Consider the following 12,553-nt stretch of genomic DNA (forward strand, 5'->3'; position numbering starts at 1 on the left):
GTGAGTGATACATGGCAGGCAAAGTACATTTTCTGAGAACGGGAATGTCTTTCCATTATAAGCCATCAGGTGCACGCAAGTTTTAGACAGGAGTGGGGAGGCTAACAGTTCATATGGGTTTACGATTCAGCAATGTAACAGAGGCACCGATGTCCAACTGAAATTTCACGCGTTTTTCACTAAGATACAAATGAACAAAAAGTTTGTTGGACTGGTGTACCACTGAAGAAACTGTTTGCTTGCTATATTTGCTAATGCCAGCTGCAGTCTTTGAATGCACTGCATTGATTACATGGGCCTTTTGACTAGATTTTTGAGAGTGTGCAGAATTCTTATGTTTGTTCCGTTGCAAACATATGGATATTTACGTGACCTTTCTTGCCACAAGCGTAACACTGTGCATGTTTGGACAGGCCATCTTTTGGCGTTTGTGCTGTGAATAGCTCTGAGGGCATGACTTAATTCTATTCACTGATGTAGCCACCTGTTTAGAGAAGTATTTACATGGCTTGGCATGTGCATGCTGTTGCTGCCTACTGGGCCGTTCGTGACCAAGGGACAACTCCACCCAACAAATTGGTGGCTGCTCAGATTTATCGGCTGCTACAGCACCTGAATCAGACTGATCTAGAATATGCACTACATGTTGAAATGATGGATCTGACTGTTGCAAAATGTGTTCTGTAAGTTTGACATCAGTTGCATTATACATGATCCCGTCATGCAACATAACGTCTGAATATAAAGCACCACAAGCACCCCTAAATTTGCGCTTCCTCGTCACACCCTGCAAATCTGTACCCACTCGCAATAAGTTTGTTCTGACCTTTTCTTGCAATGAAAGAATTGGTACCTAGCTGCCACTCCATTCACTTGTCACTAATAATTGTTAGTTAGTGAACCTACAACCTGATCATGAGAAAGTTTTCTGGAAGTGGCATTTAGGAATAATTTCTGACTGAGGCGAAAGACTGCACTTCCTACCATTGACAAAAAGTAATGCAGTTTCACAGTACCTGACACTCTGTGAGGAATGATGTGGGCTTCCTGCTGTTGCAAGCACTTGAGCCATTCCTCTTATTTTTTGTTAAACGGGCGAAAAGGCAGTATGGCACTTGAAGCTACAGTTGTTGCATGCCGTGCAGCATTCTTTGCTTGATTTGTGAGTAACTGCTCTATCGTATTGAGAAGGGTTGCAATAAGCTGCGCTGGAAACTGAAACTTCTGTGGTAGCTGCTTTGCATCTATTGATTGCAACTGAGGCACCTGTGCAGGGTGTGAGAGAGGTGGGTTGCTCATTTTGGAATAGGCAAATGCAATAAACAGACAATGCAAGCAATAAAAGTAAGTACACAAGCTAAGAAAATTTCTGCAATGCCCATCTGAAAACATTGAATAGAAAAAGCAATATAAAACACACTATTAAAACATGTAAACACACCCCTGCAAAGAAAAGACAAGGTAGAATTAAAGCACAAGCAAAACACAAAAGCCCATGACAAAACAAAATCTGTGGCAGGTGGTTGCTCGGGGCTCGTACGTTAACAGATTGTCACTATGTTATTCGTTCAGCTCACCGCCAGTGTTATTTGTCCTTCCTTGGCATCATTGTTGTAGTGCCTAGGAAGCCTGCGTACTTGGTTCGCTAGACAAAAAAACAACAAGAAAATTACAATCCTACAGTCTTCTTCAGAATACAGAAACACAAGTCTATGCTACATAGAGATTCCTAATGAAGTGGCTATCGTTGACGCTGCTCTTGAAGTGCCTAATGTAGAAGCTGCTATTCAAGTTGCTAATCTTGAAGCTGCTATTGGAGTGGGCCACCCCCAGTCGGGTGCAGCACTTATGTCCTCTTCACATAGGGGTCGCTGTTGTCGTGTTGTTGTCCTGGAAGTGGGTTGGTCTGCATGTCATTGACTGACCTCTTCTCACAGCCTTCTCTTATCTCCTGTTCCCAACTGGTGTGCTGGCATTGACTTTATGCCATAACAATCAGAGAGGTGCTAAAGGGAAATGAAAAGATCAGGAAAGCTCTAAATTCCTATATCGCTTTGCTATCCCTAAGTAATTAACTGATACTGACCACCACACTTTTAAAGTGTAATGTCAATTATCACAATACAGATATTGTTTTCCTTTATTAGAGAATAAATTTGCCGCAGCTAGAATGGAGAAGTTTCATGGCTTGGCTATGTACCACTTGTTTTAGTGATCATAAACTGAATGCACATATTTAAGAATAGAAATTAACATATAGCAGGCTTTCCACGCTGTGTTAATCCTTTCCACATTAGATAAGCTTCTCCAAGAAGTAATTTTTTTTTGTATCTTTGTTAAAAGGAAATTGGGGGCTGGGGAGGGGTGGAGGGCAGACCTTCAAGACTGGACCGCTCAAAGTGTGACTTGATCCCTGTCAAACATTTTTGACATGAACTAGAGCATTACTACATGCCAAACCGTTTTGTTCAAAAACTCAGGAGCCATGCTTTAGTTAAATGGGAAGAAATTCCATCTTAAGTGTACCAGAACTTAATGGAAAACATTCTCCAGAAGTTAAACACTGGAATGGTTTCAACACAACTGATTCCACGGCTGACATGTTTGAAATGAACAGCAATCGCGGCATGGAGCCATGTGGTTATATAGCATAACACTGTTTTGGAGAAAAACTATTCATAATTTAAAATCTGAATAAGACTCTGATGCAAAAGTTGACTTTGTCAGTTTAAACTTTTAACAGTCATATGATTTGGAATATTTCCTCAGCTGCAGTACAAATTATCTTTTTGGCAGTACCAATTATTAACTGCATTTTGGAACTTCTACTCTCATTTTATTAATCACACGTGTTTCACATGGTTGTCCCAGGTGTTAGAAGTGTGGTCATATTTAGCAGGTAATATTATGGGATATAGTGGAACACCTTCACATGTGAAAATGTAATGAAAAAAGGGAAAGCCCTGTTTTATTGTTGAAACAAGGAAGTTAAATGTAAATGCTTAGTTAAAAGTAACATTGATTGCAAAAGCTGATATAAATGACAATATTTAACAGGTGTTTCACCAGATGCCAGGAAGTATTGTGGTGAAATATAGTGCTCATTAAACATTGAGAACCTACTAAAACCAAATGAAATTATACTGATTTGCTCTAACATGACTTATTTATAGAAGTAGTTCATCAAATTTACATTTCCTAGAACTTTTATGTTCATATAAATAAAATTAAATCCCTCATGGGAAAAATATATTAAAAACAAAGATTCCAAGACTTACCAAGCGGGAAAGCACCGGCAGACAGGCACATGAACAAAACACACAAACACACACACAGAATTACTAGCTTTCGCAACCGATGGTTGCTTCTTCAGGAAGGAGAGGGAAAGACAAAAGGATGTGGGTTTTAAGGGAGAGGGTAAGGAGTCATTCCAATCCCGGGAGCGGAAAGACTTCCCTTAGGGGGAAAAAAAGGACAGGTGTACACTCGCGCGCGCGCGCGCGCGCACACACACACACACACACACACACACACACACACACACACACACACATATCCATCCGCACATACACAGACACAAGCAGACATATTTAGGCAAAGAGTAAGGGCAGAGATGTCAGTCGAGGCGGAAGTACAGAGGCAAAGAAGTTGTTGAAAGACAGGTGAGGTATGAGCAGCGGCAACTTGAAATTAGCGGAGGTTGAGGCCCGGCGGATATCGAGAAGAGAGGATATACTGAAGGGCGAGTTCCCATCTCCGGAGTTCAGATATGTTGGTGTTGGTGGGAAGTATCCAGATAACTCGGACGGTGTAACACTGTGCCAAGATGTGCTGGCCGTGCATCAAGGCATGTTTAGCCACAGGGTGATCCTCATTACCAACAAACACTGTCTGCCTGTGTCCATTCATGCGAATGGACAGTTTGTTGCTGGTCATTCCCACATAGAAAGCGTCACAGTGCAGGCAGGTCAGTTGGTAAATCACGTGGGTGCTTTCACACGTGGCTCTCCCTTTGACCGTGTACACCTTCCGGGTTACAGGACTGGAGTAGGTGGTGGTGGGAGGGTGCATAGGACAGGTTTTACACCGCGGGCGGTTGCAAGGGTAGGAGGCAGAGGGTAGGAAAGGTGGTTTGGGGATTTAATAGGGATGAACCAAGAGGTTACGAAGGTTAGGTGGACAGCGGAAAGACACTCTTGGTGGAGTGGGGAGGATTTCATGAAGGATGGATCTCATTTCGGGGCAGGATTTTAGGAAGTCGTATCCACCTACTCCAGTCCTGTAACCCGGAAGGTGTACACGATCAAAGGGAGAGCCACGTGTGAAAGCACCCACGTGATTTACCAACTGACCTGCCTGCACTGTGACGCTTTCTATGTGGGAATGACCAGCAACAAACTGTCCATTCGCATGAATGGACACAGGCAGACAGTGTTTGTTGGTAATGAGGATCACCCTGTGGCTAAACATGCCTTGATGCACGGCCAGCACATCTTGGCACAGTGTTACACCGTCCGAGCTATCTGGATACTTCCCACCAACACCAACATATCCGAACTCCGGAGATGGGAACTCGCCCTTCAGTATATCCTCTCTTCTCGATATCCACCAGGCCTCAACCTCCGCTAATTTCAAGTTGCCGCCGCTCATACCTCACCTGTCTTTCAACAACTTCTTTGCCTCTGTACTTCCGCCTCGACTGACATCTCTGCCCTTACTCTTTGCCTTTAAATATGTCTGCTTGTGTCTGTGTATGTGCGGATGGATATATATGTGTGTGTGTGTGTGTGTGTGTGTGTGTGTGTGTGTGCGAGTGTACACCTGTCCTTTTTTTCCCCTAAGGGAAGTCTTTCCGCTCCCGGGATTGGAATGACTCCTTACCCTCTCCCTTAAAACCCACATCCTTTCGTCTTTCCCTCTCCTTCCTGAAGAAGCAACCATCGGTTGCGAAAGCTAGTAATTCTGTGTGTGTGTTTGTGTGTTTTGTTCATGTGCCTGTCTGCCGGCGCTTTCCCGCTTGGTAAGCCTTGGAATCTTTGTTTTTGATATATTTTTCCCATGTGGAAGTTTCTTTCTATTTTATTTACATCATCAAATTAAATCCCTCAATACACAAAACATTAATAGCATACAAAGTGAGAATAGAGCAGGCATCATATTGAAAAGTTTGTGGGTATCATTAAGATCATTTGTTTTAAAGTATAAAGTAAAAGTTAAACATAGGATATTTTCAGTGCCAGTGTCAGCACCAAGATTTAAACGACCAGGGCGGACTGTGTTAACACGAATGGAGTCTGTGAAAGGGCCCCTGGCTGTGTTGAGAGAGTGCGTTAACTCTCAAATAAGGATTAAGGTAAGTTTGAATGTTGTTTTGTATCTAATCTATAAATGCGGGATTACTTACAGTAAAACACAACTAACCATACTTTTGTTTTCCTAGATTTTTATGATTTTGTTGTTGCAATGTATTAATGGAGTCAGCCAAAGAAATGTTGTTAAAGTGTATTTTGAGTAATAACCAGAGTCAACAGAAAATGTTAGTTTGTTTCTTATTACAAACAGAATGCTTTTTAAATTAGAATTTTATGATCATGTATGACAGAGTGGTTCCAGACTAGAGAAGTACAATACTCGCTTTAACAGTGTGGATTAAAATGAACAGAAAAACAATAATAGTAATCAGTACTCCAGCAGCAAGTGTGTAGTGCTCCTATCTGGCAGGAGCAGACAAACAATGTGGACTGGAACGCAAGACAGAGGATGTTGGGCAAGGAAGACTAGCAAAGCTTGTGTACAGATATGTTAATATGTGCTAGAGACATATTGTTAAACCATATATAGCACTAGATTAATTTGAAAGCACTCTGTTAGATGGATACATAAAATTTAACATAAAAAAGAAGTTTCGTTTGTATTAAAAAGCAAAGCAATATTTTCCATTGACATTGGGCATCACTTGAGGCAGGTGATGAGCAGTGTTTGTTTGTTCTGACCCTATCTATACATCGTAAAAGTGGAATTGTAGATAACTACTGAAACATAAGAGATAATATACCTGATAAATGTTATGAGAAACGCCGTATATCAAGAATCTATTCTTCCTGGGAAACTATTTCTGTATTCATACTGTGTTGCTTATGATTGTCATAACACCCAAACCTCCAGATGTCAGACACTCAGCTCAGTACCAAACGTTGTATATAAAGTATCAACCGAAACACTGATTTAGTTCGTGCTATGTGCTGTTGTCCAATAGTACATGCGTACATGGTAATTAAAAGTAACACCAGAATGAGGGAGGATAGGAAAAATGTATTTGTGTTTCATTGCTTTATAGAAGTCGTGTGGGTGAGTTGGTAGAGCATGATATGATTGTACCAAAGGTCCTGTGTTTGAATCCCACTGATGACAATATTTTTTAACTGTTTATGCGTGAAACTGTCAAGTGGGAGAACATTTTCCTGACATGTGAAAGGATGTTTCGGTGTTTGTAGCAATGTTCTGTTGGCAGTCTGCTTTCGCTTCATTAGTTGAAAGTAGCAAAGCTATAGAGTACATGTGTATAGACAGGTGTAGTGTTCTGTCGGACGTGAGACAGAACAGACAGCGCTCATGATGAAGCAGCAAGTGCAGTTATAGTTTCACAGAATAAATACAAACAGTTGGAACAGTAGGATAAAAAAAAATTGCATCACATGTGCAGAAATATTATTAGTCTCATATAACACTTTCATGCATAACATACAATAGAATAAAAAAATTGTGATAATTGGGCTGTGAACCCAGGATCACTGGTATGAAGATCTAATGCTCTACCAATTTCCCTTCGAAAGCTGTATGGTTTAGTTAATCACAGTTATGCTTTTCCTATGCTCTATAGTCCTGGTGTGACTTTTAATTAAAGTTTATGCCCATTCTGCTGGATGATGGCACATAGTATGAACTAAATTGGAGTTTTGGTTGATACTCTGTTGACATATAACATTTGGTACCGATCCAAAAACCAAGAACTAAGTGATATAATTGTAAATGATGTTTTTCACAAAATTATTAAGTGGTTCTCAGCAAACGGACTCTCTTGAAATTTTGATAAAACACAGTATATACAGTTCTGTACAGTAAATGGCACAACTCCAGTAATAAATATAGACTTTGAACAGAAGTCTGTAGCTAAGGTAGAATTTTCAAAATTTTTAGGTGTGTCCATTGATGAGAGGTTAAACTGGAAGCAACACATTGATGGTCTGCTGAAACGTCTGAGTTCGGCTACGTATGCTATTAGGGTTATTCCAAATTTTGGTGATAAGAATCTCAGTAAATTAGCTTACTATGCCTACTTTCATTCACTGCTTTCGTATGGTATCATATTCTGGGGTAATTCATCGTTGAGTAGAAAAGTATTCATTGCTCAAAAACGTGTAATCAGAATAATTGCTGGAGTCCACCCACAGTCATCTTGCAGACATCTATTTAAGGATCTAGGGATCCTCACAGTAACGTCACAGTATATATATTCACTTGTGAAATTTGTTGTTAATAATCCAGCCCAGTTCAAAAGTAATAGCAGTGTGCATAGCTATAACACCAGGAGAAAGGATGATCTTCAATATGCAGGGTTAAATCTGACTTTGGCACAGAAGGGGGTAAATTATGCTGCCACAAAAGTCTTTGGTCACCTACCAAACACCATCAAAAGCCTGACAGATAGTCAACCAACATTTAAAAATAAATTAAAAGAATTTTGTAGATGACAACTCCTTCTACTCATTGGCTGAATTTTTAGATATAAATTAAGGGAGGGAAAAAAAACTAACTTAAGCATTAGTGTCATGCAATATTTTGTGTAATGTAATATCTTGTACAGACATCTTTCATTAACCTGACATGTTCCACATCATTACGAAGTGTCGTACTCATGATCTATGGAACAAGTATTAATCTAATCTAATCTAATCTGCGTGTCTGACACCTGGAGGTTTGGGTGTAAGAACTAAAGAATAACAAAACTGAGATGACATGGAATGTGTTGTTGGTTGGGTGTTTATTACAATGTAAGTGTAGTTGTTACCAACCTCAAGTGGTATAGTTATCAGGAAGAAATGGCATATATCCTGTGTATAGAGTTTTATATTCATATAACTGTTTGCCAAACATTACTATGCTGTAAGTAAATATTTTATGCATGTTAGTCCAAGGCCTATATATCTGTGCCTAACATTTCATCACCTGATGCTGGAAACATCATCAGAGGCTATAAAGATTCACAGAGCAGTTTCAAACTTAAACAAACTCAGCAAGCCGAACTGTTCAGCTTGTTGAGCTAGTTTAAGTTTGAAACTGCTATATGAGTCTTTAGAGTTTTTCATGATGTCTCCAGCATCGAGAGATGTGGTGTTAAGCACAGAAAGTGCATTAGACCAAGCTCTAATGCCCATGAAACAAATCCGCCAAGTACACAAATGTCCATTTGCAAAATGTCAAATGTTGGTGATGAGCTGTCATGATGTTTTGGTATTGATAACAGTTTTAATGGAATCGTGTTGCATGAATGCAACTCTCAGCGCACAACCTTCTGACAAGCAGTAACAGAACACACGTAAGGACAAACATAGCTGGCTCATTGTGTTTGTGAGGCCCCCCCCCCCCCCCCCTCAACAGACCGGAAAGCACTGTAAAGTTACATTGAGTTAAATAACTGTGGCATTATGCTGTGGGAAGTAAGTTGTCATTTAAATATTTGGTAACAGAGGAAGTGAAGAATGTCATAGTTGTGGGGGCCCTGTGAAAATGGAAGACAACTAAATGAGCTGAGTATACTGAAGTAGTACAGTAGAAAGAGAACTAGTGAGTGCTGCTCATCTGACCAAAATGAGTGACATACACTATATGCCACAGCTGTGGCAACACACTGTGGTATCTGGATTCCTCAGTATGGGGCTGGTCAGCACCACTTCTAGCTACTGCTATTCTGTTACCAGAAGTTGTTGTCATGCTTCAATGTCACCATTGTGAATTACAATGGAATTCTGTGAGTTTCAGAGAACAAGGATCCTGATTTGATAGTAGACAACCACAGGACCACCTGCTGCACCCCAGTTCTATTTGGATTCCTCAGGCCTGTTTATTAGCTTTTTCTGCAATTAACGGATCCACCTATCAAAGTCCTAACAAATTATAGAAAATGGGTGGTTCTGTGAATGGATGCTCAAATTGTCAAAATGTGTTCATTGTAAGAAAGATAAAAAAAGATGATGTATGAACCAGGTCTTAAGATTAATATTTTCAAGTACATACAATTATTGCACTCTACTGATAGATTTCCAGATACCTCCAAGCACCCCAGCTTAGCTAAAAACTAAAAGACTTTGAAATTACAATGAAACACCATAATTTTCACAACATTAACAAGGATGTTGTGTATCTTGCAAGGAAAGAGTTGAAATGGAGTGAAAGATCTGCAGACAGAGGAAGACAAAGATGATTTGACAGAGGTAAATAACATGCCATGGAAGACCACAACTTTTGTATTCTCAAAATTTGATTCAACTGTGCTACCAGAATACATTAAAGCAGGATTTTTAGAGGCTTTAGATTCTTGAAGACTGAAAAAGCCAGGATGAGAAATTACAGTGTTATGAAAAGGATAAATTACTACTCACCATATAACAGAGATGCTGAGTTGTTGTTGTTGTTGTTGTTGTTGTGGTCTTCAGTCCTGAGACTGGTTTGATGCAGCTCTCCATGTTACTCTATCCTGTGCAAACTTCTTCCACTCCCAGTATGTACTGCAGCCTACATCCTTCTGAATCTGCTTCGTGTAGTGATCTCTAGGTCTCCCTCTACGATTTTTACCCTCCACGCTGCCCTCCAGTACTAAATTGGTGATCCCTTGATGCCTCAGAACATGTCCTACCAACCGATCCCTTCTTCTAGACAGGTTGTGCCACAAACTCCTCTTCTCCCAAGTTCTATTCAATACCTCCTCCTCATTAGTTACTTGATCTACCCATCTAATCTTCAGTGTTCTTCTGTAGCACCACATTTCGAAAGCTTCTATTCTCTTCTTGTCCAAACTATTTATCGTCCATGTTTCACTTCCATACATGGCTACACTCCATACAAATACTTTCAGAAACGACTTCCGAACACTTATATCAATACTCGATGTTAACAAATTTCTCCTCTTCAGAAACGCTTTCCTTGCCATTGCCAGTCTACATTTTATATCCTCTCTACTTCGACCATCATCAGTTATTTTGCTCCCCAAATAGCAAAACTCCTTTACTACTTTAAGTGCCTCATTTCCTAATCTAATTCCCTCGGCATCACCCGATTTAATTCGACTACATTCCATTATCCTCGTTTTGCTTTTGTTGATGTTCATCTTATACACTCCTTTCAAGACACTGTTCTTTCCATTCAACTGCTCTTCCAAAATGTCATTGGCGAACCTCAACATTTTTATTTCTTCTCCATGGATTTTACTACCTACTCCGAATTTTTCTTTTGTTTCCTTTACTACTTGCTGAATATACAGATTAAATAACACTGCTTCCCTTTCGCATCCCTTGACTCTTATAATTGCCATCTGGTTTCTGAACAAATTGTAAATAGCCTTTTGCTCCTTCTATTTTACCCCTGCCACCTTTAGAATTTGAAAGAGAGTATTCCAGTCAACATTGTCAAAAGCTTTCTCTAAGTCTACAAATGCTAGAAACGTAGATTTGCCTTTCCTTAATCTTTCTTCTAAGACAAGTCATAAGGTCAATATTGCCTCACGTGTTCCAACATTTCTATGGAATCCAAACTGATGTTCCCCGAGGTCGGCTTCTACCAGTTTTTCCATTCGCCTGTAAAGAATTTGCGTTAGTATTTTGCAGCTGTGACTTATTAATCTGATTGTTCAGTAATTTTCACATCTGTCAACACCTGCTTTCTTTGGGATTGGAATTATTATATTCTTCTTGAAGTCTGTGGGTATTTCGTCCGTCTCATACATCTTGCTCACCAGATGGTAGAGTTTTGTCAGGACTGCCTCTCCTAAGGCTGTCAGTAGTTCTAATGGTATGTTGTCTACTCCTGGGGCCTTGTTTCGACTCAGGTCTTTCAGCGCTCTGTCAAACTCTTCACACAGTATCATATCTCCCATTTCATCTTCATCTACGTCCTCTTCCATTTCCATAATATTGTCCTCAAGTACATCGCCCTGGTATAGACCCTCTATATACTCCTTCCACCTTTCTGCTTTCCCTTCTTTGCTTAGAATTGGGTTGCCATCTGAGCTCTTGATATTCATACAAGTGGTTCTCTTCTCTCCAAAGGTCTCTTTAATTTTCCTGTAGGCAATATCTATCTTACCCCTACTGAGATAAGCTTCTACATCCTTAACATTTCTCCTCTAGCCATCCCTGTTTAGCCATTTTGCACTTCCTGTCGATCTCATTTTTGAGAAGTTTGTATTCCTTTTTGCCTGCTTCTTTTACTGCATTTTTATATTTTCTTCTTTCATCAATTAAATTCAGTATTTCTTCTGTTACCCAAGGGTTTCTACTAGCCCTTGTCTTTTTACCTACTCGATCCTCTGCTGCCTTCATACCTCAAAGCTACCCATTCTTCTTCTACTGTATTTCTTTCCACCATTCCTGTCAATTGTTCCCTTATGCTCTCCCTGAAAGTCTGTACAACCTCTGGGTCTTTCAGTTTATCCAGGTCCCATCTCCTTAAATTCCCAACTTTTTGCAGTTTCTTCAGTTTTAATCTACAGTTCATAACCAGTAGATTGTCGTCAGAGTCCACATTTGCCCCTGGAAATGTCTTACAATTTAAAACCCAGTTCTTAAATCTCTGTCTTACCATTATATAATCTATCTGATACCTTTTAGTATCTCCAGGGTTCTTCCATGTATACAACTTTCTTTCATGATTCTTGAACCAAGTGTTAGCTATGATTAAGTTATGCTCTGCACAAAATTCTACCAGGCGGCTTCCTCTTTCATTTCTTAGCCCCAATCCATATTCACTTACTATGTATCCATCTCTCCCTTTTCCTACTCTTGAATTCCAGTCACCCATGACTATTAAATTTTGTCTCCCTTCACTACCTGAATAATTTCTTTTACCTCATCATATAGCAATAGATGAAACATTGATTCACCACTACACATCCGAATCCAAACAACAATTTATGTAGTGGATAGAAGTTGGTATCAGTAGATTGGGATTCACTAGGTATCGCCTGCACCTCAATAGGTATGGGAAGGGGAGGCTGGCAAAGCTTAACAGTAACAGTGTAATGGGTGGTGGTGGTGGGATTACTCATACCAAAATTCCTGTAGTAGTTGGTGTTATAGCTGAACCTTTTGTAGATTGAAGTCAGCTTATAGGTATACCTGCTTAAAGGAAGTCCTTCTAACTAAGTGCTCACCTTCTGAGGACGTAATGTTTCCAAGTAGAGAAGGAATTAGCATATTTCATCAAAACAGAAGAGGTATTAGGGATAATGTTAGTGAACTGCTTATAGATGTTGACTCTGAATTTATTGGTATATCAGAGC

At 39.9% G+C, this 12,553-nt stretch overlaps 1 protein-coding gene across 3 annotated transcripts in view; it reads left to right on the plus strand.

Moving 5' to 3' along the window:
• LOC126336980 (U7 snRNA-associated Sm-like protein LSm11) overlaps positions 1-12,553 on the plus strand; it is a 124,861-nt gene that overhangs the window by 67,876 nt on the left and 44,432 nt on the right. For all 3 annotated transcript variants that reach the window (XM_050001215.1, XM_050001214.1, XM_050001216.1), the window contains one exon: positions 5,235-5,353. In XM_050001215.1, the coding sequence (XP_049857172.1) occupies positions 5,235-5,353 (119 nt within the window). The remainder of the gene's footprint in view (positions 1-5,234; positions 5,354-12,553) is intronic.

The sequence above is a fragment of the Schistocerca gregaria genome, chromosome 2 (genome assembly GCF_023897955.1).
Source record: "Schistocerca gregaria isolate iqSchGreg1 chromosome 2, iqSchGreg1.2, whole genome shotgun sequence".
Lineage (NCBI taxonomy): Eukaryota > Metazoa > Arthropoda > Insecta > Orthoptera > Acrididae > Schistocerca > Schistocerca gregaria.